This window comes from Coregonus lavaretus (genome assembly GCF_964263955.1).
Source record: "Coregonus lavaretus genome assembly, chromosome: 39".
NCBI classification, from domain to species: domain Eukaryota; kingdom Metazoa; phylum Chordata; class Actinopteri; order Salmoniformes; family Salmonidae; genus Coregonus; species Coregonus lavaretus.
Genome location: NC_140026.1, coordinates 16,488,096 through 16,511,779, shown reverse-complemented (window position 1 = coordinate 16,511,779; position 23,684 = coordinate 16,488,096). Strand labels below are relative to the sequence as shown.

The 23,684-nt window shown below is 43.5% G+C and overlaps 1 protein-coding gene across 1 annotated transcript in view; it reads left to right on the top strand.

The window, feature by feature from the left end:
• The window catches only part of LOC311112601 (adhesion G protein-coupled receptor L3-like), a gene marked incomplete at its 5' end in the record, with an annotated part of 228,768 nt that overhangs the window by 74,824 nt on the left and 130,260 nt on the right, over positions 1-23,684 (top strand). The window contains 2 exons of the mRNA XM_084155747.1: positions 3,894-3,908; positions 9,870-10,670. Coding sequence (XP_084011873.1) covers positions 3,894-3,908; positions 9,870-10,670 — 816 coding nt within the window. The remainder of the gene's footprint in view (positions 1-3,893; positions 3,909-9,869; positions 10,671-23,684) is intronic.

Below are 23,684 nucleotides of genomic sequence, written 5' to 3'. Positions count from 1 at the left end.
AAATCAGCTAAATGACTAGATGTGAACACATAAAAAAGCAACATATTCTGTTTTAAGATATCAGCGTAATTTTCCTCCTATGGATGGATAGGGTGTCCATGCAGCTTATTTGATTTGATAGGGCAGCTTAGCCAATTAGATCCACTGGAGACCATTTGCCCTTTTAACGCATCTGCGTTTTGCATGGTGAAATGCTTGGTGTTGAAATCTATTGGCTGCCGACACATGGCAATTCAGTTACAGGTGTGTCCAAACCTGTTGAATAGTACACATCAAAGTCGGTGAGTGATGATGATAATGATGATGTTACACAGTACAATGAAACGAAAGGTAAATTATCCCTAATTATCATCGTCATCACAGCCATCGACAAAATGTTTATTCTGTATATTTACAGGAATAACAACTAGGACTCTATTTCTTGGATAATTGTATACGACCTCTGCATCAGCAGATAGCAGGAAAGATCTTGCTGTTTGTGCCCTTGCCAAATATTAAAATAGACATTGAATATATCTACTCTAGTGCAGCAGAGACTGTGTTTGGCCTGGAAACCATTTTACATTCACTTCACTGTACCGGAAGGTCATACGGCGTATCACTGAATACATCTGCTCTGCATCAAATATGTTGTCTATCAACTATTAGAAGGGTTCAAAAGTATTGGGCTGTGGACATACTTCCCCTAGTATACCACCAGGGTATATAGACCGTGTCCACAACCATCTCTTGGCTAAAAGTTGTTCAAGTGGCATTTCTCTCTGATACTCTCTTTGAACTGTCCAAATGCAGTTCATACCGTGGCATATCAGTAGTTTGATTTGGAGAGGATATAAAATTCATAACCATTCTGCTTTGAGAAGATGGCTTGGCTGAGCTAGTATACACTTAGTATACTCTGTTTTTCATTTATTTTCTCCACTGTGTGTGTGTGTGTGTGTGTGTGTGTGTGTGTGTGTGTGTGTGTGTGTGAGTGAGTGAGTGAGTATTTTAATGACTCTGTGACAACCATGAACAAAATCGTATTAAGGTCCCAATGGGAAAAGGTGCCTTTAATATGAATCAATTATTTCGTCTCTCTTTCCTTTAATCTGAGTGCCACTGAACTAAGATATCCCGGGTACGTCATCACTAGATAAATAATCGCAAACAGCCAGAGTGATTTTACCTTGGGGACGTACACAGAAGATGACAGGGAACGTGTAACCACGGAAGTGGCGGCGTATTGCGACTAGTATCCCGGGCACGTCCCATGGCTACTTGCTCGTCCATCTCTTCGCAATCCCGCCATCTCTAAAAGCGCTAATGGTTTTTGCTATAGATCATTACCCTCCCTCACAACCGCTAGCGATCACTCAATCAAATACAGTAACACCCTTCAGTACTGTTGTGTGGGAGCCAATGATCTGGTGAGAGATTAGAAGAGTTCAGTGTGAGAGGTTTTGTGTTTACCTAGATTCAGTTCGTAACCTGTGGTGTGAGATAAAGCATGTGTTTGAGATTGACTACATTGCAGTCAGACTGCACAGAATCACCCATCTACAAATGCCCTCGCATCCCAAACAACAAATCATTTTCGATGGAGATTATCCAGTGAGCATGCTTTTTAATCGACGACTAGATAGAATCTATCTGTGTCCGGAAAACAGGCCCTCAATAATCAAGATTAGTCTGCGCCTCGCCTTGATCAAACTGATGCCCTCAAACACGCGGTGTTGTTGGTGTGCTGTATGCATCCATTAACAGCTTCAAGCTGTTATCATTGATATACTGTAGCTGAATTATGGCTGAATTGATCATTCAATTGTGGTCCTCTGTAGCTCAATTGGTAGAGCACGGCGCTTGTAACGCCAGGGTAGTGGGTTCGATCCCCAGGACCACCCATACGTAAAAATGTATGCACGCATGACTGTAAGTCGCTTTGGATAAAAGCGTCTGCTAAATGGCATATTATTATTATTTATTATTATTACTTCCTGAAGATCAATCCCAAACAACAAAAAGGCATCAGAATATCTTTGCTGAGCTGCCATATCAGCCGTGCGTGGTCAGGCACAGTATATGTCTTTTGAAAACCTAATTAAATATTCTCTCAATCTCTCCTCCTTCTCCTCCTTTCTTTCTTCTTCTTCTATGTATCTCTCTGTGCCTCTCTCTTCGTCCTCAATATCTATTTTTATGCCTCGCTTTTCTCTTTCTGTGGTTCGCTCTCTTTCCTTCTCTCTCTCCCCTATGTCCTTTCCCTCTCACACTCCCTCTGTGCCTCCACCTCTTTCTTCCTCCCCCCTTTTCTTTCCCTCTCTCTGTGCCTCCCTCTCTCTTTCTCTCCGTTTTGAGGAGTAACCGCGTAAACCCTGGGGTTAATCCGGTTTTATTCGATCCAGGATTAGTGGAGGGGAGTTGTCGCATGGGGGCAGATGCATGTCCTGCCGTTAACCCCACCAGGGAACCAGACTCTTGTAGACAAGAACCTTATGGAGTATGGTGAAGTTGCCTCTAGACTGATTTTGGGTCAGTTTGGCATTTTCCCCACTAATTGTTAAGGATTAGGGGGAAAGATGATCCTAGAACTGGACCTAGGGGAACCTCACACTGTAGTAGAACCTTATAGGCAGAGACTACAAGGATTTACAGCAAATACATGTCCAGACAATCATGTAGTTTTTAAGTACAACAATTGCTGCAATCATTTTGCTATATACAGTATTGATTTCACATTTAGACTTGTTCGCCAATCTTAGATCAGCAAACAAGCCCTTATAGACCAGCATACACCATCCACAGGCATCTACAACAAGACATGTCCACACAATCATGGATTTCAATTGCTGCAATCAGTTTGCTATAGAGTATTACAGAAGAATAAGGGTCTGTGGCAAGGCTAGTAGCAGTAGGCTGATGCGTGACAATACCAATACTGAATCAAATTCAAACCACTCAGTAATATTACACATGGTCTCGCTCGACAGTCTTTGACACACATGGCTGGCTAACAAGGCTGCATGACACTTGACTTTAAAGTCCTGCCACTCTTCACCAGAAGACCTTAAATAAGTAAAGAGGTTGAGTAGCAACATAAATCTATATGTAATACAAGTGAATGGTACAGAAACGTAACATTGTCGGTCTGACTGCCTTCCCTAGCAGAGATGGGTACAGGTTTACACATGCACTTGTTTCATGTCGTTATGATTGATTTACCAATTGCTCTTGTGATGGTTGTCTATCTTTGCATGTACAAGGGGAATTTGCCATATGAACAAATTATTGAATTTGTCTCTTCTCTCCTGATATCACTATAATGGAGATTGCCATATGCTATTAATCATTATAGCCTTATCAACCCACAGGTGATAAATCACCAATTATCAATTTCAAAATAGAAGATGTGTTGCTGTGGAGTTTCTTTCTTCCAATCTGCACGTGATGCGCTCTTGTTCCCTCTGGTGTGACTACTGAAGGAGCGTTCAGCCAGGCTGAAGGAGTGTATACAGAATGCACCATATGTTCTGCTGTTTTTAATGAACACATCTGGAGTTGACTTCTGAACAAGTTAATTACTGTTCTCTCTCTCTCTCTCTCGCTCTCTCCCTATCTTGGAGTTGTCGTCACTTCAAAGCCGCATTCACACAATTCACACATCTAAAGATATGATTTCATCTCTCTTTTCCCCCACAGGCTGTGTGTGACAAGTGACACGTTTCCTTCCCAAAGCTATACTATTGAATGTTTTGTTCCAATTACTCCACCACTAACCAACCTCATCATCCACAGTGCTATTGTTCCAATGTGTTTGACCTGCTGAAGTAAACTTGACTCTGTTGCCAGTTATCGCATCATTAATCTGTTCTGTATCTCTCTCTTCTTTTCTCTCCTTCTCATGCCTAAAATAGAAGTGGAACAAAAAGGTAACTAATTGCCCACTCCTTTATTTCACCTAGACTTCATTGGGGTTCATGCTTTGCTTGGTGATGGGGGTTGCCATAGCAGCTTTTCTCTGATGTCATCAGCTCTTTATTGACCTTCTAATGTCTGCTAATTCAATGTGTGCACTAGTAGTGATGAACATGTCGCTAACACTTCATAAGACATTAGTAGGAGGTCATACATGCTTATGAAAAGTCTTACTATGTATTAAAACCGTATCATAATGCGTTATAAACGCAGGCTTTAACATGTTTTGCATGGAAACCAAACACATTGTCACGATCATCAATCATTTTATCAAAATGTGGTTTTGGGACTGTGTTCTTTATTATAAAAAGGTGGGGTCCCACATCATCAAGTGAGATCATTGGTAATGTAAATAGTGATCCCATTTTTGACAATGTACAAAGTGCTAGTGTCAATCTAGACCCAAACACTGCCAACAAAACACTTTAGAGTACATAACCTATGATGAAAGTCTATGACGTTCATGCAAGGCAAAGGTTCTTTCAACAGTACAGATACAACACACACATTTTAGTGTTTTGATTTCTTGCGAAATAGCAAATGTCATATGTCAAGTGTTTTAACAATAGCACTGCTTTTAGATAGTCTAAATAATGTTCATTTTTGTCATGATTCACCTGAAAATAAAAACAAAGTTTAACATAGGAGGTTTGTATAGTCATAAGGATAACTAAACTCAGCAAAAAAAGAAACGTCCTCTCACTGTCAACTGCGTTTATTTTCAACAAACTTAACATGTGTAAATATTTGTATGAACATAACAAGATTCAACAACTGAGACATAAACTGAACAAGTTCCACAGACATGTGACTAACAGAAATTGAATAATTTGTCCCTGAACAAAGGGGGGGTCAAAATCAAAAGAACAGTCAGTATCTGGTGTGGCCACCAGCTGCATTAAGTACTGCAGTGCATCTCCTCCTCATGGACTGCACCAGATTTGCCAGTTCTTGCTGTGAGATGTTACCCCACTCTTCCACCAAGGCACCTGCAAGTTCCCGGACATTTCTGTGGGGAATGGCCCTAGCCCTCACCCTCCGATCCAACAGGTCCCAGACGTGCTCAATGGGATTGAGATCCGGGCTCTTCGCTGGCCATGGCAAAACACTGACATTCCTGTCTTGCAGGAAATCACGCACAGAACAAGCAGTATGGCTGGTGGCATTGTCATGCTGGAGGGTCATGTCAGGATGAGCCTGCAGGAAGGGTACCACATGAGGGAGGAGGAGGTCTTCCCTGTAACGCACAGCATTGAGATTGCCTGCAATGACAACAAGCTCAGTCCGATGATGCTGTGACACACCGCCCCAGACCATGACGGACCCTCCACCTCCAAATCGATCCCGCTCCAGAGTACAGGCCTTGGTGTAACGCTCATTCCATCGACGATAAACGCAAATCAGACCATCACCCCTGGTGAAACAAAACCGCGACTCGTCAGTGAAGAGCACTTTTTGCCAGTCCTGTCTGGTCCAGCGACGGTGGGTTTGTGCCCATAGGCGACGTTGTTGCCGGTGATGTCTGGTGAGGACCTGCCTTACAACAGGCCTACAAGCCCTCAGTCCAGCCTCTCTCAGCCTATTGCGGACAGTCTGAGCACTGATGGAGGGACTGTGCGTTCCTGGTGTAACTCGGGCAGTTGTTGTTGCCATCCTGTACCTGTTCCGCAGGTGTGATGTTCGGATGTACCAATCCTGTGCAGGCGTTGTTACACGTGGTCTGCCACTGCAAGGACGTTCAGCTGTCCATCCTGTCTCCCTGTAGCGCTGTCTTAGGCGTCTCACAGTACGGACATTGCAATTTATTGCCCTGGCCACATCTGTAGTCCTCATGCCTCCTTGCAGCATGCCTAAGGCATGTTTACGCAGATGAGCAGGGACCCTGGGCATCTTTCTTTTGGTGTTTTTCAGAGTCAATAGAAAAGCCTCTTTAGTGTCCTAAGTTTTCAAAACTGTGACCATAATTGCCTACCCGTCTGTAAGCTGTTAGTGTCTTAACGACCGTTCCACAGGTGCATGTTCATTAATTGTTTATGGTTCATTGAACAAGAATGGGAAACAGTGTTAAACCCTTTACAATGAAGATCTGTGAAGTTATTTTGATTATTACGAATTATCTTTGGAAGACAGGTTCCTGAAAAAGGGACAATTCTTTTTTTTGCTGAGTTTATCTTTCATCTTTCTGCTGTAATACACCATATCTTTCTTCCACTATATGTATCTATCCAGAACATTTTCTTTCCGAGGTAATTGAAAGTTATTCTGTTCATGTTTGCCAGCAGCATAATTTTAAAGGTGAGAGGTGTGGACGCCAATCAATAGACTCGCTCAATAAACTGTCAGCATTTCAGATAATATATACACTACCGGTCCAAAGTTTTAGAACACCTTCTCATTCAAGGGTTTTTCTTTATTTTTACTATTTTCTACATTGTAGAATAATGGTGAAGACATCAAAACTATGAAATAACACATATGGAATCATGTAGTAACCAAAAAAGTGTTAAACAAATCAAAATATATTATATATTTGAGATTCTTCACCCTTTGCCTTGGTGACAGTTTTGCACACTCTTGGCATTCTCTCAACCAGCTTCACCTGGAATGCTTTTCCAACTGTCTTGAAGGAGTTCCCACATATGCTGAGCACTTGTTGGCTGCATTTCCTTCACTCTGCGGTCCAACTCATCCCAAACCATCTCAATTTGGTTGAGGTCGGGGGATTGTGGAGGCCAGGTCATCTGATGCAGCACTCCATCACTCTCCTTCTTGGTAAAATAGCCCTTACACAGTCTGGATGTGTGTTGGGTTATTGTCCTGTTGAAAACAAATGATAGTCCCACTAAGCCCAAACCAGATGGGATGGCGTATCGCTGCAGAATGCTGTGGTAGCCATGCTGGTAAAGTGTGCCTTGAATTCTAAATAAATCACAGATAGTGTCACCAGCAAAGCACCCCACACCATAACACCACCTCCTCCATGCTTTACGGTGGGAAATACACATGCGTAGATCATCCGTTCACCCACACCGCGTCTCACAGTTCACCCACACCGCGTCTCACAAAGACACAGCAGTTGGAACCAAAAATCTCAAATTTGGACTCCAGACCAAAGTACACATTTCCACCAGTCTAATGTCCATTGCTTGTGTTTCTTGGCCCAAGCAAGTCTCTTCTTATTATTGGTGTCCTTTAGTAGTGGTTTCTTTTCAGTAATTCAACCATGAATTCCTGATTCACACAGTCCCCTCTGAACAGTTGATGTTGAGATGTGTCTGTTACTTGAACTCTGTGAAGCATTTTTTTGGGCTGCAATTTCTGAGGCTGGTAACTCTAATGAACTTATCCTCTTTAGCAGAGGTAACTCTGGGTCTTCTATTCCTGTGGCGGTCCTCATGAGAGCCAGTTTCATCATAGTGCTTGATGGTTTTTGCGACTGCACGTGAAGAAACGTTCAAAGTTTTTGAATTTTCCGTATTGACTGACCTTCATGTCTTAAAGTAATGATGGACTGTCATTTCTCTTTGCTTATTTGAGCTGTTATTGCCATAATATGGACTTGGTCTTTTACCAAATAGGGCTATCTTCTGTATACCCCCCCCCCCCCCCCCCCTACCTTGTCACAACACAACTGATTGGCTCACACTTTTAAATAGGCACACCTGTTAATTGAAATGCATTCCAGGTGACTACCTCATGAAGCTGGTTGAGAGAATGCCAATACTGTGCAAAGCTGTCATCAAGGCAAAGGGTGACTATTTGAAGAGTCTCAAATATAAAATATATTTTGATTTGTTGAACTATTTTTTGGTTAATACATGATTCCATATGTGTTATTTCATAGTTTTGATGTCTTCACTATTATTCTACAATGTAGAAAATAGTACAAATAAAGAAAAACCCTTGAATCAGTAGGTGTTCTAAAACTTTTGACCGGTAGTGTAGGCCTAACATGATGATGTAATAACCTTCAGGGACTCCCAGTCAATATGGCATAATGCACTAAGACACCCACATGTTCATATATTATTGGCATGCTACCGTGCATGATAAGATAGCCTACTACTGCACCTGAGCCCCAGTGTTGTGGTAGTAGTTGTGTTGTTTTGGTCTTTGCCCCTGAGACAAAGTTATGTTTAAGCTAAGGATGCACTCATATAAGTAACCTTAACCCATAGATCAAATATCAACTCTCCAAAGTCCAGGTTGCATCCCAAATGAACCCTCTACCCTATATAGTGTATTACATTTGTCCTATGGTCCTTGGTCGAAAATAGTGCACTAAATAGGGAACAAAGTGCCATTCAGGACACAGACCCAATTTCTTTCCTTTCAGTAGACCACTACTTACTGGGCATGCTAGATTCCGAAAGCCTTGCTAAGCCGTAGAGAACCTTTTAGCATTTTTGTAGCGTGCTAGTTTAGATTTGTGCCATGGGAGGCATCACAGTATGTTATTCACATGCATGTAGACATGTTTAATCTTAAGAGATTACAGAGGAGTAAGGCTTGTTTTTGTTCTTCTTCTCTGAGCACACTGCTTTTACCTCTGCCTGAGTCCCCCAGGAAGAACCTGTCATCGGGGGTGTCAGGCTGCTCACCTGTCATAAATAAAGAAGCTTTTGCCCACTTTCTATTCTTTGTTATTGCTTATATGCTGCACCCTGAATCCCAACGAATTTGGGTGGAAATGTTAGGTTATTAGGTTGCTTTAGTCTAGCTCTTGAAACTAGCACTGCTTTTAGTCAGTGTCACATGCTATGGTCAAATCACTATTTTTTTTTTAAGTGTAGACCTACAGTATTTCAAACCTTCCTACCCTCAACCTACTTTATTATTGAGTTATCTGTACGTTTAACAGTTTCTGTGCTAATGCTACTTTTTAAATGGTATAAGAGTCTGTTTTAGGGAGTGTAAGTAAATATACAACATTACAAAAATATAGTTTTTCAAGAGGCACTGTCAATGCACTGTCAAGTTAAATAACGTTAAATAAACATTATATGAAAAATAAAAAAATGCTCCCCCTTAGATAATTATGTATTTTGTTGTTGTCTCTCGGTCCAAATAAATGACAGGCTCCATATATTACATTCGTATGAGTAGGATTTAAATTCAAATGTCATCTTTTTATCAAGAAGGCCAACTTGAAATTGACTCAGTCGGCGGCCCAAGTGTAATCCATATTGAAAGAGAATCACCTTTGGCAAGGGATGCACGCTATCGACTCATGCTGTATCGCTTCATAAGATTTCAGTACAAACCAGTTAGGGTATAATTAGTTTAGAATGCAGAGGCATTGTAAATCAGGGTGCCACAGACTGAAGATATCTCAATAATGGACAAATACTCTCATGTAGTAATATAGATAGTCATTATTGTGTTCAGGGTCCCCAAATGCCAATACTTATGCTTGAGCTATTTATCAAAATATTTTAATATGTTTGTATTAGACATTCCCTATTAGATGTTATGTCTTAATCAATGATACAGCAGCACTGAGGAGATGGGATGGATGACATAAGTGTATGGAATGTAGTGGTTTTTGTATTACATTGACCATGGTAACTGATGACTTGCCTATTGTAAATATGTGGATAGCTAGCCAGGTGTGGGTGTGAGTGCGTGTGCATGCGTGTTCTGAAACTATATTACTTTCAAACGTTGTTCATTGTATATTTAAGCAACATTGCCAAATATTTTTCCTGTTCTGTTTTATAGCCTACATAAATGAGCTATTTAAGAACTAATGCATTGTTAACTTTGTTGATATGTTGATCAGGTGAAAGGAATGATTTCCTTTTACACTATACTTCTTTGTCCTTTCTCCTTCTAGTTGCAGTATTCCAATACTGATGTCTTATTCATGCCAAAGTAACTCTCAGCATTGTCTTTCCTCCATTTTGGCTCCTCAGTATTCCTGTGCCCCGGCTTGCTGCGAGGGGTGTACCAGAGCGAACACCTCTTTGAGTCGGACCACCAATCCGGTGCCTGGTGTAAAGACCCCCTCCAGGCCTCCGACAAGATTTACTACATGCCCTGGACGCCATACCGCACGGACACGCTGACCGAGTACTCCTCCAAAGAGGACTTCATCGCCGGGCGACCCACGACCACGTACAAGCTACCGCACCGTGTCGACGGCACAGGCTTCGTAGTGTACGATGGCGCTCTGTTCTTCAACAAGGAGCGCACGCGCAACATCGTCAAGTTCGACCTGCGCACGCGCATCAAGAGCGGTGAGGCTATTATTGGCAGCGCAAACTACCACGACACCTCGCCATACCGCTGGGGCGGCAAGTCAGACATCGACCTCGCCGTGGATGAGAACGGCCTGTGGGTCATCTACGCCACGGAGCAGAACAACGGGCGCATCGTCATCAGTCAACTCAACCCATATACTCTCCGTGTAGAAGGAACCTGGGATACCGCCTATGACAAGCGCTCAGCGTCCAACGCCTTCATGATATGCGGGATTCTGTACGTGGTGAAGTCAGTCTACGAAGACGACGACAACGAGGCGACTGGGAACAAGATCGACTATTTCTACAACACAGAGCTGAGTAAAGATGGCTTCCTGGACATCCCCTTCCCCAACTCATACCAGTACATCGCCGCCGTGGATTACAACCCGCGGGACAACCTTCTGTACGTTTGGAACAATTACCACGTGGTCAAGTACTCGCTGGACTTCGGCGCCTTGGACAGTAGACTGGGTAGGACAGATTTTCTTCTCTTTTCCCTTATTAGTAGTTATTTCAACTAACTACAGTATCTACTAACCCTAAACTTAACCCTAACCTTAACCATTACCTTAACCCTTATTCTAAACCTAAACGTAACCTTAGCAAACAGTAACTTATCAACAGATAGTTTGTTGATAGTATGGCCATCTGTAGCGCATTTACAGATGGACTATCTGGACTATCAAAATAAAGTGTTACCTGTTATTGGTATACATGGTAGACATTATGAGCGTTGGCAGTAGTTTTGATAGCAGGAGAAGTGAAGAGGAGGTTGTTGACAGGGCTACATTTACATTACATTTTCGTCATTTAGCAGACACTCTTATCCAGAGCGACTTACAAATTGGTGCATTCACCTTATGATAGCCAGTGGGACAACCACTTTACAATTATTATTATTATTTTTTGGGGGTGGGGTAAGGGGGGGTAGAAGGATTACTTTATCCTATCCCAGGTATTCCTTAAAGAGGTGGGGTTTCAAGCATCTCCGGAAGGTGGTGAGTGACTCCGCTGTCCTGGCATTGTGAGGGAGCTTGTTCCACCATTGGGGTGCCAGAGCAGCGAATAGCTTTGACTGGGCTGAGCGGGAACTGTGCTTCCGCAGAGGTAGGGGGGCCAGCAGGCCAGAGGTGGATGAACGCAATGACCTTGTTTGGGTGTAGGGACTGATCAGAGCCTGAAGGTACGGAGGTGCCGTTCCCCTCACAGCTACGTAGGCAAGCACCATGGTCTTGTAGCAGATGCGAGCTTCAACTGGAAGCCAGTGGAGTGTGCGGAGGAGTGGGGTGACGTGAGAGAACTTGGGAAGGTTGAACACCAGACGGGCTGCGGCGTTCTGGATGAGTTGTAGGGGTTTAATGGCACAGGCAGGGAGCCCAGCCAACAGCGAGTTGCAGTAATCCAGACGGGAGATGACAAGTGCCTGGATTAGGACCTGTACCGCTTCCTGTGTAAGGCATGGTCGTACTCTGCGAATGTTGTAGAGCATGAACCTACAGGATCGGGTCACCGCCTTGATGTTAGCGGAGAACGACAAGGTGTTGTCCAGGGTCACGCCAAGGCTCTTTGCACTCTGGGAGGAGTATACAATGGAGTTTTCAACCGTGATGGCGAGATCATGGAACGGGCAGTCCTTCCCCGGGAGGAAGAGCAGCTCCGTCTTGCCGAGGTTCAGCTTGAGGTGGTGATCCGTCATCCACACTGATATGTCTGCCAGACATGCAGAGATGCGATTCGCCACCTGGTTATCAGAAGGGGGAAAGGAGAAGATTGATTGTGTGTCGTCTGCATTGCAATGATAGGAGAGGCCATGTGAGGATATGACAGAGCCAAGTGACTTGGTGTATAGCGAGAATAGGAGAGGGCCTAGAACTGAGCCCTGAGGGACACCAGTGGTGAGAGCACGTGGTGCGGAGACAGATTCTCGCCACGCCACCTAGTAGGAGCGACCTGTCAGGTAGGACGCAATCCAAGAGTGAGCCGCGCCGGAGATGCCCAACTCGGAGAGGGTGGAGAGGAAGATCTGATGGTTCGCAGTATCAAAGGCAGCAGATAGGTCTAGAAGGACGAGAGCAGAGGAGAGAGAGTTGGCTTTAGCAGTGCGGAGAGCCTCCGTGACACAGAGAAGAGCAGTCTCAGTTGAATGACCAGTCCTGAAACCTGACTGGTTTGGATCAAGAAGGTCATTCTGAGAGAGATAGCAAGAGAGTTGGCTAAAGACGGCACGCTCAAGAGTTTTGGAGAGAAAAGAAAGAAGGGATACTGGTCTGTAGTTGTTGACATCGGAGGGATCGAGTGTAGGTTTTTTGAGAAGGGGTGCAACTCTCGCTCTCTTGAAGACGGAAGGGACATAGCCAGCGGTCAAGGATGAGTTGATGAGCGAGGTGAGGTAAGGGAGAAGGTCTCCGGAAATGGTCTGGAGAAGAGAGGAGGGGATAGGGTCAAGCGGGCAGGTTGATGGGCGGCCGGCCGTCACAAGTCGCAAGATTTCATCTGGAGAGAGAGGGGAGAAAGAAGTCAAAGCATAGGGTAGGGCAGTGTGAGCAGGACCAGCAGTATCATTTGACTTAACAAACGAGGATCGGATGTCGTCAACCTTCTTTTCAAAATGGTTGACGAAGTCATCCACAGAGAGGGAGGGGGGGAGGAGGATTCAGCAGGGAGGAGAAGGTGGCAAAGAGCTTCCTAGGGTTAGAGGCAGATGCTTGGAATTTAGAGTGGTAGAAAGTGGCTTTAGCAGCAGAAACAGAGGAAGAAAATGTAGAGAGGAGGGAGTGAAAAGATGCCAGGTCCGCAGGGAGTCTAGTTTTCCTCCATTTCCGCTCGGCTGCCCGGAACCCTGTTCTGTGAGCTCGCAATGCGTCGTCAAGCCATGGAGCAGGAGGGGAGGACCGAGCTGGCCGGGAGGATAGGGGACATAGAGAGTCAAAGGATGCAGAAAGGGAGGAGAGGAGGGTTGAGGAGGCAGAATCAGGAGATTGGAGGGAGAAGGATTGAGCAGAGGGAAGAGATGATAGGATGGAAGAGGAGAGAGTAGCGGGAGAGAGAGAGCAAAGGTTGCGATGGCGCATTACCATCTGAGTAGGGGCAGAGTGAGTAGTGTTGGAGGAGAGCGAGAGAGAAAAGGATACAAAGTAGTGGTAGATAGACGTATGGTTTATTGTCATGAAAATGTTCTCAAAGAGCACACCAATCCTTTGCTTTTAGCCAGTAAAACACTGTTAAAAAAGTATTCATTTGATCACATTTCAGTGTTGCAATATGTGTAACATTTAACATAATTTTCATATTATTGCCTATGAGCCCATCAATTATAGTGTCAACCAATTTAGGAACAAGTTTCAAGTTTTTATTAGTCGTATGTACAGAATACACATGGTATACACCATTCAACGAAATGCGAACCTGCAAGTAACTTGAAACTTTTTCCTAGATTGTTTGACAGTATGATTGGTGGGTTTTTTTAAATTGGAAAGTATAGAGCAGAGTAAATTCAAACGAAGTATATGTATCGTTATACGTTGGAATTTAGCACCATCGAGAGTGTGTGGGTTGGTGATAATTAGCTATGGAATATGATGCCTCAATGTGTCATCTTCCTTATGCCATTGAATTAAACCCCTCAAATAAGAGAAAAACCAAGAAAACAACTACACACCAGCTGTGGGAAAATGTAATAACTGCAGTCACATTGTTGTTTTACAAGACGTTTCAACTATTGTCGGGTCGGAGAAAAAAAACTTTGCATTTGAAAGGGGGGAAAAAAACAAATTGTTTGCCGTCACGTGATTGGGTTGTTCTTTCTTCTCACAGGGATCGTATTTCAGGGCAGTTGTTATCCCTAGTTTCTGAGCTATATTAGATATTACATTATTTTCTATATCATTTTATGACAAAAGATGTGAACAGAACTACAAGAGTTATTTGTCTTTTCAGTCTGCTCTCAGTCGGTGTCTCTCTCTTTTATACAGTACCAGTCACCTTTGTAAAGACAGAGATGACTGCTCTGATTAAACTTGCCATAACTCTTTTTAAGAAAGTTACATTTATTCCATGCGATATTGCTTCTTTAAAAGTAGTAGTCAAGCCTACCCAAAATTGTTTTGACACGGCGAGATAATTCTTTGCGCTGGCTCATCAACAGCCTAGTTTAAAATGTCACGAGTGAACATTTCAGCTTCTCTCTCTCGCGCGCGCTCTCTCTCACACTCTCTCTCATGCTCTCTCTCTCTCTCGCTCTCTCTCGTGCTCTCTCTCGTGCTCTCTCGCTCTCTGTCTCGCTCTCTGTCTCGCTCTCTGTCTCGCTCTCTGTCTCGCTCTCTGTCTCGCTCTCTGTCTCGCTCTCTGTCTCGCTCTCTGTCTCTCGCTCTCTGTCTCTCGCTCTCTGTCTCTCGCTCTCTCTCTGTCTCTCTCTCTGTCTCTCTGTCTCTCTGTCTCTCTCTCTCTCTCTCTCTTTCTCTCTGTCTCTCTCTCTCTCTGTCTCTCTCATTCTCTCGCTCTCTCTCTCTCGCACTCTCTCGCGCTCTCTCTCTTGCGCTCTCTCTCTTGCGCTCTCTCTCTCGCGCTCTCTCTCTCGCGCTCTCCCTCGCACTCTACCTCGCGCTCTCTTGTTCTCTCTCGCTCTCTCGTTCTCTCGCTCTCTCGTTCTCTCGCTCTCTCTCGCTCTCTCCCGCTCTCTCTCTCTCTCTCTCTCTCTCTCTCTCCCCCTCTCTCAGTAATGAACCTTTCCTTCTCCAGGGAGTATCAGTTCAGTATCCCTTGGTGCGGAATGGGCTGACCTCCAAACAGGCGAGCAAGGAGGCGAGAGAGATTGAGAGACAGACACAGTTGATGGATCCAGTAAACTGATAGATAGAGTAGAGAGTGTCTGAGACAAACAGCACCAGATAAACGGACTGATCTGGAGTGAATGATTGAGTCGATTGCCGCACTATAGATCGGTCGATAGATGGATTGACGTGTACTATTTGGTTTCGGATTTGACTTTTAATGTATTTTCAGATGGGGAGATTGCATATCTCATTTCATTAAGGATTAGGCAAGAAACATGTTCATCAAAGTGATTGTAATGGATGAATGTTATGAGTTGATATTATGGGTTAGCTATCATTCTAGTTTCGGTACTGTATCTGGAATGGATTCAGTTGATTTGCTTTATACAACGGGTGGGTCTAATCCTGAATGCTGATTGGTTAAAAGTGCATTCCAGCCGGTGTCGATTCCACAAGTTACCACCGGCTAAATCTATGACGTTAAAATGCCTATTTACTCTGTTCCATCTGACTGCGCAATCCACTGTCTCATCAGCCGAGCCAGGCAAGCTATAAACTTGATCTCCACTATAAAAAGCATCTAGACATTATCTCACATTTCTTTTAGACTAACATTTAGTTTTCAACAGCAGAGATTTGTATTAACCTTGCTGTCTGTCTCTCCGACATTTTCAACATTGTTTCAATATTCAAATATGATCTCCAGCTGTCCCATAGTAATGAACGTGTAGGGGTCAGGAGTCGGAACGAGACAGACAGGCAGCGTTCCTAAGCCAGTCAAAATCATGAATCAGCTGGCATCATTTTTATGGATATATACAAAGAAATGTCAATTGAAAAAAGGTAAAACGAAATGAAGTACAGCTAGTTTGCAGTCTTTCCAGCTTCAGTTTGAAATGGCTAGCTCCTCTGAACAACAGTGTCCTGACGAGTGAGCACATTTTCTATGCCAGGTAAAATCGCACCTCATTAGCTCATTGTTATGGATGTATCCAAATAAATGACACTAGAAAACAGCTTGAACAATGCAAATGATACTTTGCTGTTATTCTGTCACTTTGTGACGTTACTGTAAGTTAGCCGTAGTTGGCTAGCTAGCAAGCAAGGGATAACAACGTTGCCAGCCAGTATGGCAATGGAACATTGAGAACGAACGACTGAGTCGTGTCCATAGATACTGAACAAAAAGCCTGAACTACTGGGTCGCGTCTCTAGCAACCGAACCAATAGAACGACCAGCCGGCTTGACTATACAGTGGGGAAAAAAAGTATTTAGTCAGCCACCAATTGTGCAAGTTCTCCCACTTAAAAAGATGAGAGAGGCCTGTAATTTTCATCATAGGTACAAGTCAACTAGGACAGACAAAATGAGGAAAAAAAATCCAGAAAATCACATTGTAGGATTTTTTATGAATTTATTTGCAAATTATGGTGGAAAATAAGTATTTGGTCAATAACAAAAGTTTCTCAATACTTTGTTATATACCCTTTGTTGGCAATGACACAGGTCAAACGTTTTCTGTAAGTCTTCACAAGGTTGTCACACACTGTTGCTGGTATTTTGGCCCATTCCTCCATGCAGATCTCCTCTAGAGCAGTGATGTTTTGGGGCTGTCGCTGGGCAACACAGACTTTCAACTCCCTCCAAAGATTTTCTATGGGGTTGAGATCTGGAGACTGGCTAGGCCACTCCAGGACCTTGAAATGCTTCGTACGAAGCCACTCCTTCGTTGCCCGGGCGGTGTGTTTGGGATCATTGTCATGCTGAAAGACCCAGCCACGATTCATCTTCAATGCCCTTGCTGATGGAAGGAGGTTTTCACTCAAAATGTCACGATACATTGCCTCATTCATTCTTTCCTTTACACGGATCAGTCGTCCTGGTCCCTTTGCAGAAAAACAGCCCCAAAGCATGATGTTTCCACCCCCATGCTTCGCAGTGGGTATGGTGTTCTTTGGATGCAACTCAGCATTCTTTGTCCTCCAAACACGAAGAGTTGAGTTTTTACCAAAAAGTTATATTTTGGTTTCATCTGACCATATGACATTCTCCCAATCCTCTTCTGGATCATCCAAATGCACTCTAGCAAACTTCAGACGGGCCTGGACATGTACTGGCTTAAGCAGGGGGACACGTCTGGCACTGCAGGATTTGAGTCCCTGGCGGCGTAGTGTGTTACTGATGGTAGGCTTTGTTACTTTGGTCCCAGCTCTCTGCAGGTCATTCACTAGGTCCCCCCGTGTGGTTCTGGGATTTTTGCTCACCGTTCTTGTGATCATTTTGACCCCACGGGGTGAGATCTTGCGTGGAGCACCAGATCGAGGGAGATTATCAGTGGTCTTGTATGTCTTCCATTTCCTAATAATTGCTCCCACAGTTGATTTCTTCAAACCAAGCTGCTTACCTATTGCAGATTCAGTCTTCCCAGCCTGGTGCAGGTCTACAATTTTGTTTCTGGTGTCCTTTGACAGCTCTTTGGTCTTCGCCATAGTTGAGTTTGGAGTGTGACTGTTTGAGGTTGTGAACAGGTGTCTTTTATACTGATAACAAGTTCAAACAGGTGCCATTAATACAGGTAACAAGTGGAGGACAGAGGAGCCTCTTAAAGAAGAAGTTACAGGTCTGTGAGAGCCAGAAATCTTGCTTGTTTGTAGGTGACCAAATACTTATTTTCCACCATAATTTGCAAATAAATTCATAAAAAATCCTACAATGTGATTTTCTGGATTTCTTTTTCTCAATTTGTCTGTCATAGTTGACGTGTACGTATGATGAAAATTACAGGCCTCTCTCATCTTTTTAAGTGGGAGAACTTGCACAATTGGTGGCTGACTAAATACTTTTTTTCCCCACTGTATATTGTGGAAAGATGAAATAGTATGAATAAATTCATCAAAATAAATTTATGAAAATATGTCAATCATTGTTTGAATATGTTGATAACCCGTTGTATAAAAGTGATAATACACTCGAAGCCGGTGTTTGGATGATATACAACAGCACCGTGCCAATATATCCTCCAAACACTGGCTTCTCTGGCATTATCACTTAAATAAAACCTATAGATTGTCAACCAATGATTGACATATTTTCATAAATTTATTTTGATGAATTTATTCATACTATTTCATCTTTAAGGAATACCTGGGATAGGATAAAGGAATCCTTCTACCCCCCCCCCCAATTGTAAAGTGGTTATCCCACTGGCTATAGGGTGAACGCACCAATTTGTGAGTCGCTCTGGCTAAGAGCGTCTGCTAAATGACGTTAATGTGCCCTTGAGCAAGGCACTTAACCCTAATTGCTCCTGTAAGTCGCTCTGGATAAGAGCGTCTGCTAAATGACTAAAATGTAAAATGTAAATATAGGACTGTGGCATTCCATGAAATGTCTTGGCTACAGCTGTTGCTCAACACCATTGATGTAGCTTATACTGTATCTCAACTAGTCAAATATGTCAACCTCACCTGTACCTTACTGCAGCGAACCAAGACACAATGATCAAAGGCATAATGTATGTATGAAGGTGAAATACACAGGTTATGCTCTCTCCTTGACCAGACCACTGATGAAGGGGTTAATGTGATGTTTAGTAAGATTCCCGCACAGAGGCTCGATACCACCTGTGCCACCACCTCCCCCATCCCCATAGGCATGCGATGCATGAGCTGCTATGGCAATGGAGCATGGGAAATGGGCAACGTAGCAGGGGAGTCATGTCCATGCCCAAAGCTGGGTCTTGGCTCAGCACGCCATGCCACGCAAATATGGGCACAGGTGTTTTGCATGGGATTCTGGGAATGCATTTTTGAAATGGTGTGGTTTTTCCTTTTGTGGTGGGATTGAATCATGGAGGTGGTTTGATGCATAGTCTTGTCATGCTGAACGGTGATGCATTGGTTTGCATGGTTTCTGATTGGTCGATGTATGAAAGCTACATAAGATGATGAAAAGAGCTGTGGATACTGTATATACAGTATGTTTTATGACTGATGTTTATTTCATCTAATGTTGTGGAAATGGTATAAATATATTGCAGAAATGTTGCAGCCAGACATATTTCATCATGTTCCTTGTTTCATACTTGAGAATGAAACTGTACAAATTGAAAATAATAATTGCTAAGGGGACATCATTTGTATGTCTGTAGGCAAGGCAATGGGATGATTGTCAACAATTTTTTACAAGAGCATAATTGCTCTTATAGAACTGATACTTAAATCTCTCCAGAGAACAAATCGAGGATAGAGGACACATCTTCATTCAATGCTTGTTTCTATGACAACACTTATTGATAATTGTATTTACTGAATTTGATTGAAAAAACGAAATACAAGAGTTTTCTACAAATGTTCCAAGCAGACAACATTAAAAGCCCACATCTCCTTGCCCTCTCCTGGCATATTCTTTCAATCAAATTCAATAGAGTGCGTGCAAGCGCAAATACAATTAATTGAAACGGTCTTCTTTACAATGTAGCAGGGGAAAAAATTAATGAGGAAATTAAAAAGTGGAAGAAAGAGGAAGGCCTGTTATTCTGACAGTTTATTTGGAAGCCCACATCACCAAGGCCAAATACAAATAGTTGGAGAAAAAGCAGATCCAGAATGGTCAATATACTGTAACATGGGAACACTTGAATGTTCATGTGAATTTCCATGGATATATAGACCGTTACTTTCATAGGTGTAGGTTTGAAATAGCAGACATGGAACTAGACGTTAACATACAGATTTGAAATATCTAAAGCTCATGAAAGAGGAATAGAATAGATTGAGTCTGGACGTTCAGGCTGACCTTACTAATACTAATTTCTGCCACAGTGAGCGGAGGAGGAAGAAAGTCCCCAAGGCTACTTAGTGCAGGCAGTCACTTGAGAGAATTTGCCCCGCCTCAGACACCTGCTACTGGTGCCTGCTGCCTGCTTGGTGTATGTGGGTGGCAGGGGGAGGTGTCTGTGCGTGTGTGCATGTGAGGAGAGAGCTCATAGCTGTCTTACAAGAGGCATGTATAGGTCTAAAAAGGGCCTTTCATCATGGTTTTCTCAGAAATGGTTTGTAATATGAATGTAAAAAGCATTTCAAACATCCTTCCTCCCAATGACGTTTCCATGTGAAAATTGCCAGAACAATCTGAGAGAGCAAAAGTATTTTCAGCTGGCGTGGAATCGTCCATATTTATCAAGGTGTTTTTATAAAGGAGGACATGTTTAGTTAGGGCATTTCAGAAAGAAAACACCACATGTATGTTTAACCATTTATTGGAAAGATAACAATGCATGTCTTGGTGTTGGTGGCTCTGTTCCTTCAGGGTAGCTCACCGGCAGAGCGAAGCATCATATGAAGATGATAATATAACCACAGGCAGTGAGCACATATCAAATCCCCTGAAGGAAGGAAGACAGAACCCAGGTGGGGGCTGGGGTGGTGGTGAGATATCAGAAAAGGAAGGAACAGCTAGTTACAGCAACACGGCAGCAAGAGACACCAGCACATGCGAGCGCTTGACATCTGGCATTGAGGAAGCATGTGTAGAACTGGTCAACTTACATAGACCACATGTAATTAGTGTGAATCCAATTGGTGCAATATCAGCTGACGCCACCACACTCAGGTTTCCCTTCTGAACTGGCTATGCCTTATTAATTACATTTAGGTAATTTAGCAGACACTCTTAGTTGATGGTTGTCCAGTATTATGTCTCTAAATTAATATGCATCCCTATAGTCAATGATCCCTCCCAATGTGACTGCTTTGTTGGTACACTGCAACAACCGTTGATCTCCGGATATCCCACTTGGGTCGCAAACCTCTGCCATTCTTCTGTCATCTCAAGCCATCTGCGGATGACGGGTTCGGTGGCACAGGCGGCACAGTTGGCATCACCAATACCCTCCACTGTCTGACATGCCTTCTGTAATCTTGCCACATGTTGCCATCTGGCCGGGGCAGATTTCCAGCGTGTGCCAGAAGGTGCCTGAGACATTGGCATCGACCTTCATACTGAGGCTGGCATGTTTTCGGCAAGTCCTGCCAGTCTTTTCCCTGTCAGTAGTAACGGAGATTTGCTTAATTGAATAAGAATGGCTAACAGGTATATGCAGACTGACAGAGCAACTGTTGCTCCGCCTTGTTAACCAGCGGGTTACTTTGGACACAACATTTTGCCCTTTGACCTCTCTTTGTGTGTGTGTGTTTGCTACCTGCTTAAGTGTGCTATTATTTGCTCTACGTCTAAATTATTGGAATGCATTCATGAATGCATTGTTGTCTTACTATTTTTCATGCTGTTTTATGCCTCTCTGATCTTGTCAGCTTGGCGACATGGCCTAAATACTTATTACAAACCTGCCGTACTCCCTACGAGGTAGGCTAATCATTTCCAGGGTGAGTCACCGACAAGACTGTGTCCAGGGTTTAGGATTACAAATGCAGTGTATTTGTCCTATGGACACAGGCTTGCTCCAAACCAAGGGAGTGGAAACACAATGGAAACCTGTTAGGAATATAGCTTGATATTTGCCGCATGGCAGTGTCGCTTGCTTTCTAGTTCTTTGCTAGGCTTTGAATGCTGTATTGCTCATGCTGTACTCAAATACAGTGTACAACCAACTTCAGATGATGTGGTCCCTTGTTATTCCCCTATCCATGCTGTGTCCTGCACAGCTTTCAAATGTATCCAAGTGCCTGAGCTTTGCCTCACGGGTAGTAAACATCATGTTATCTATTTGAACGGCAAACCTGCTTAGTTCTCGCCACGGCCAGCAGGCGAGTTGCTATATCAACCTTTTGACACATAGCATAAACATTCTATTCTACTATTTAGTATTTTATTAGGATCCCTGTAAGCTGCTGCAACACAGCAGTTACACTTCCTGGGCTTTGTGGTCTCATTCATGCATCACGTGGTGCACGTTTTCCTTCGTCAACCAGAGGAGTCATTTATCATCTACATCGGGCTGTACCTTGATCCAGAAATCATACACAGCTCATCTGTGCGGTTCCAGGGAATGCCAGGTGATTCTTCACTTCAGACCACCACCCCATCCATCTCCCCTGACACATGCAGAAATGAAACAACAACAACATTCTGCGTAGAAGAGAAGCAGAGACTAATCGATAGACGTTTTGATGAGAAGACCGATTTTCGGGATGTCTCATGGTCTGACAAACACCACTGTAGCTCGGCCACTTTCCACCACAGATGAGGAAGGGCGACATAGGCGGATGCGGTGGATAGCTCTAGCTTAAATTGACGGATTTTGATGGGGATTTTTTCATAATGTTACTTAGATTGATGCACGGGTTCGTCGATAGACTCTTAAGGAATATTAACAACCCCTTTTTCTTTATTTTTTTGTCTTCTCCTTCTCCTTTTGAGTTATCAATGGAGTGGATCTGGGCCACTGTGCTTTCCTCTGAAGAATCCCCCTGGTAACAGCAGTGTTGAAGTTGTCACTGAGACGCTTTGTATTATCCAATCAGCCCCGGCTTTGTCGGTTGCCAGTGTTCAAAATCCAGACTCTAGGCTTTTTGACTGGGAGTGAGACACTGTCCTCCTACCCCTCTTCCCCCCCGTCACTCCCCTCCTATCCTCCCTGCTTTCAACCTCTCCATGGTTATTTAGACAGTGCAGGTTTACAGAAGCCCGACTGACTCTGGCCCTGAGAGTGAGCTCTCAGCGTCCCTCATTTCAGGCTTCACGGGGCCCTGTTGTCATTGGTTGTACTACTGTATGTGTGCTTCTTTCTGTGTGTGTGCGTGTGCGCAGGTGTGCTCGAGAACATCCATGTAGCTCAATTTGTATGTGTGTGTGTGTACACTATCAAGGCCATTTGTGTATGCGCATTGAAGAAGCTGAGTGAGTGAGAGGATGCGCCCCCTTACCAGTGCATATGGCCTTCTCGCAGTGACCGCCACAGCTGCCCTCTGTAGTCTCGGGGAGCCGAGTGGGATCCAGCCGGATGAGGAATGACTTTCCAAACAATGGCCACCATCCATCCATTATGGCTTCATGATGTCAGATGATATCAGGGTATTACCGGATGTCTCCATGCATCATTTACCACTGGACCCCACTGACAGGTTTGTGGTCCTGCCACAAAATGCCCATTAAACTACAGGAGTTTCATCATCATTTACCTACCCACTCCACTACATGCACAGCATTGGGGTGGGGGGGGGGGGGATTGAGACAGTTATCTATAATGATAACTCATAATAATGAGTTATCATTATAGAGAATGGATGGATTGAGACAGCGAAAATAGTTTTGAGTTGTGTATCATTGACCGCTGTTAGATTGGTGTGAATGGGTGTTGTCATGGATACAGTATAATTGGGTTAGTTGGTTGATAATGGTACAGTGTTTTGACGAGCTAACATTCACTTCGGTAGTATGATAATCATGTATAACGTAATATGTAGTTAATGAAAAACTAATTCAACCAATGATATAATGATAAAAGCTTCAACAATTCAATCAATTAATCACCACTGTCTTTCTTAGTCAAAGTGGTATTATGACATAATTTGCACTTTGCACTTTGTCATCTATACAATTGTCTTCCTTTTTGATTGAGGTGAATCCCAGTGGAAGTTTAAGTTTCAAGACGTACCCCCAACAGACGTAGCCAAGCAGAAAGGTGTGAACACAGTTCAAATATTAACAATGATGTATAATTCAGTTGAACCTTACACTGACAAATTCCCT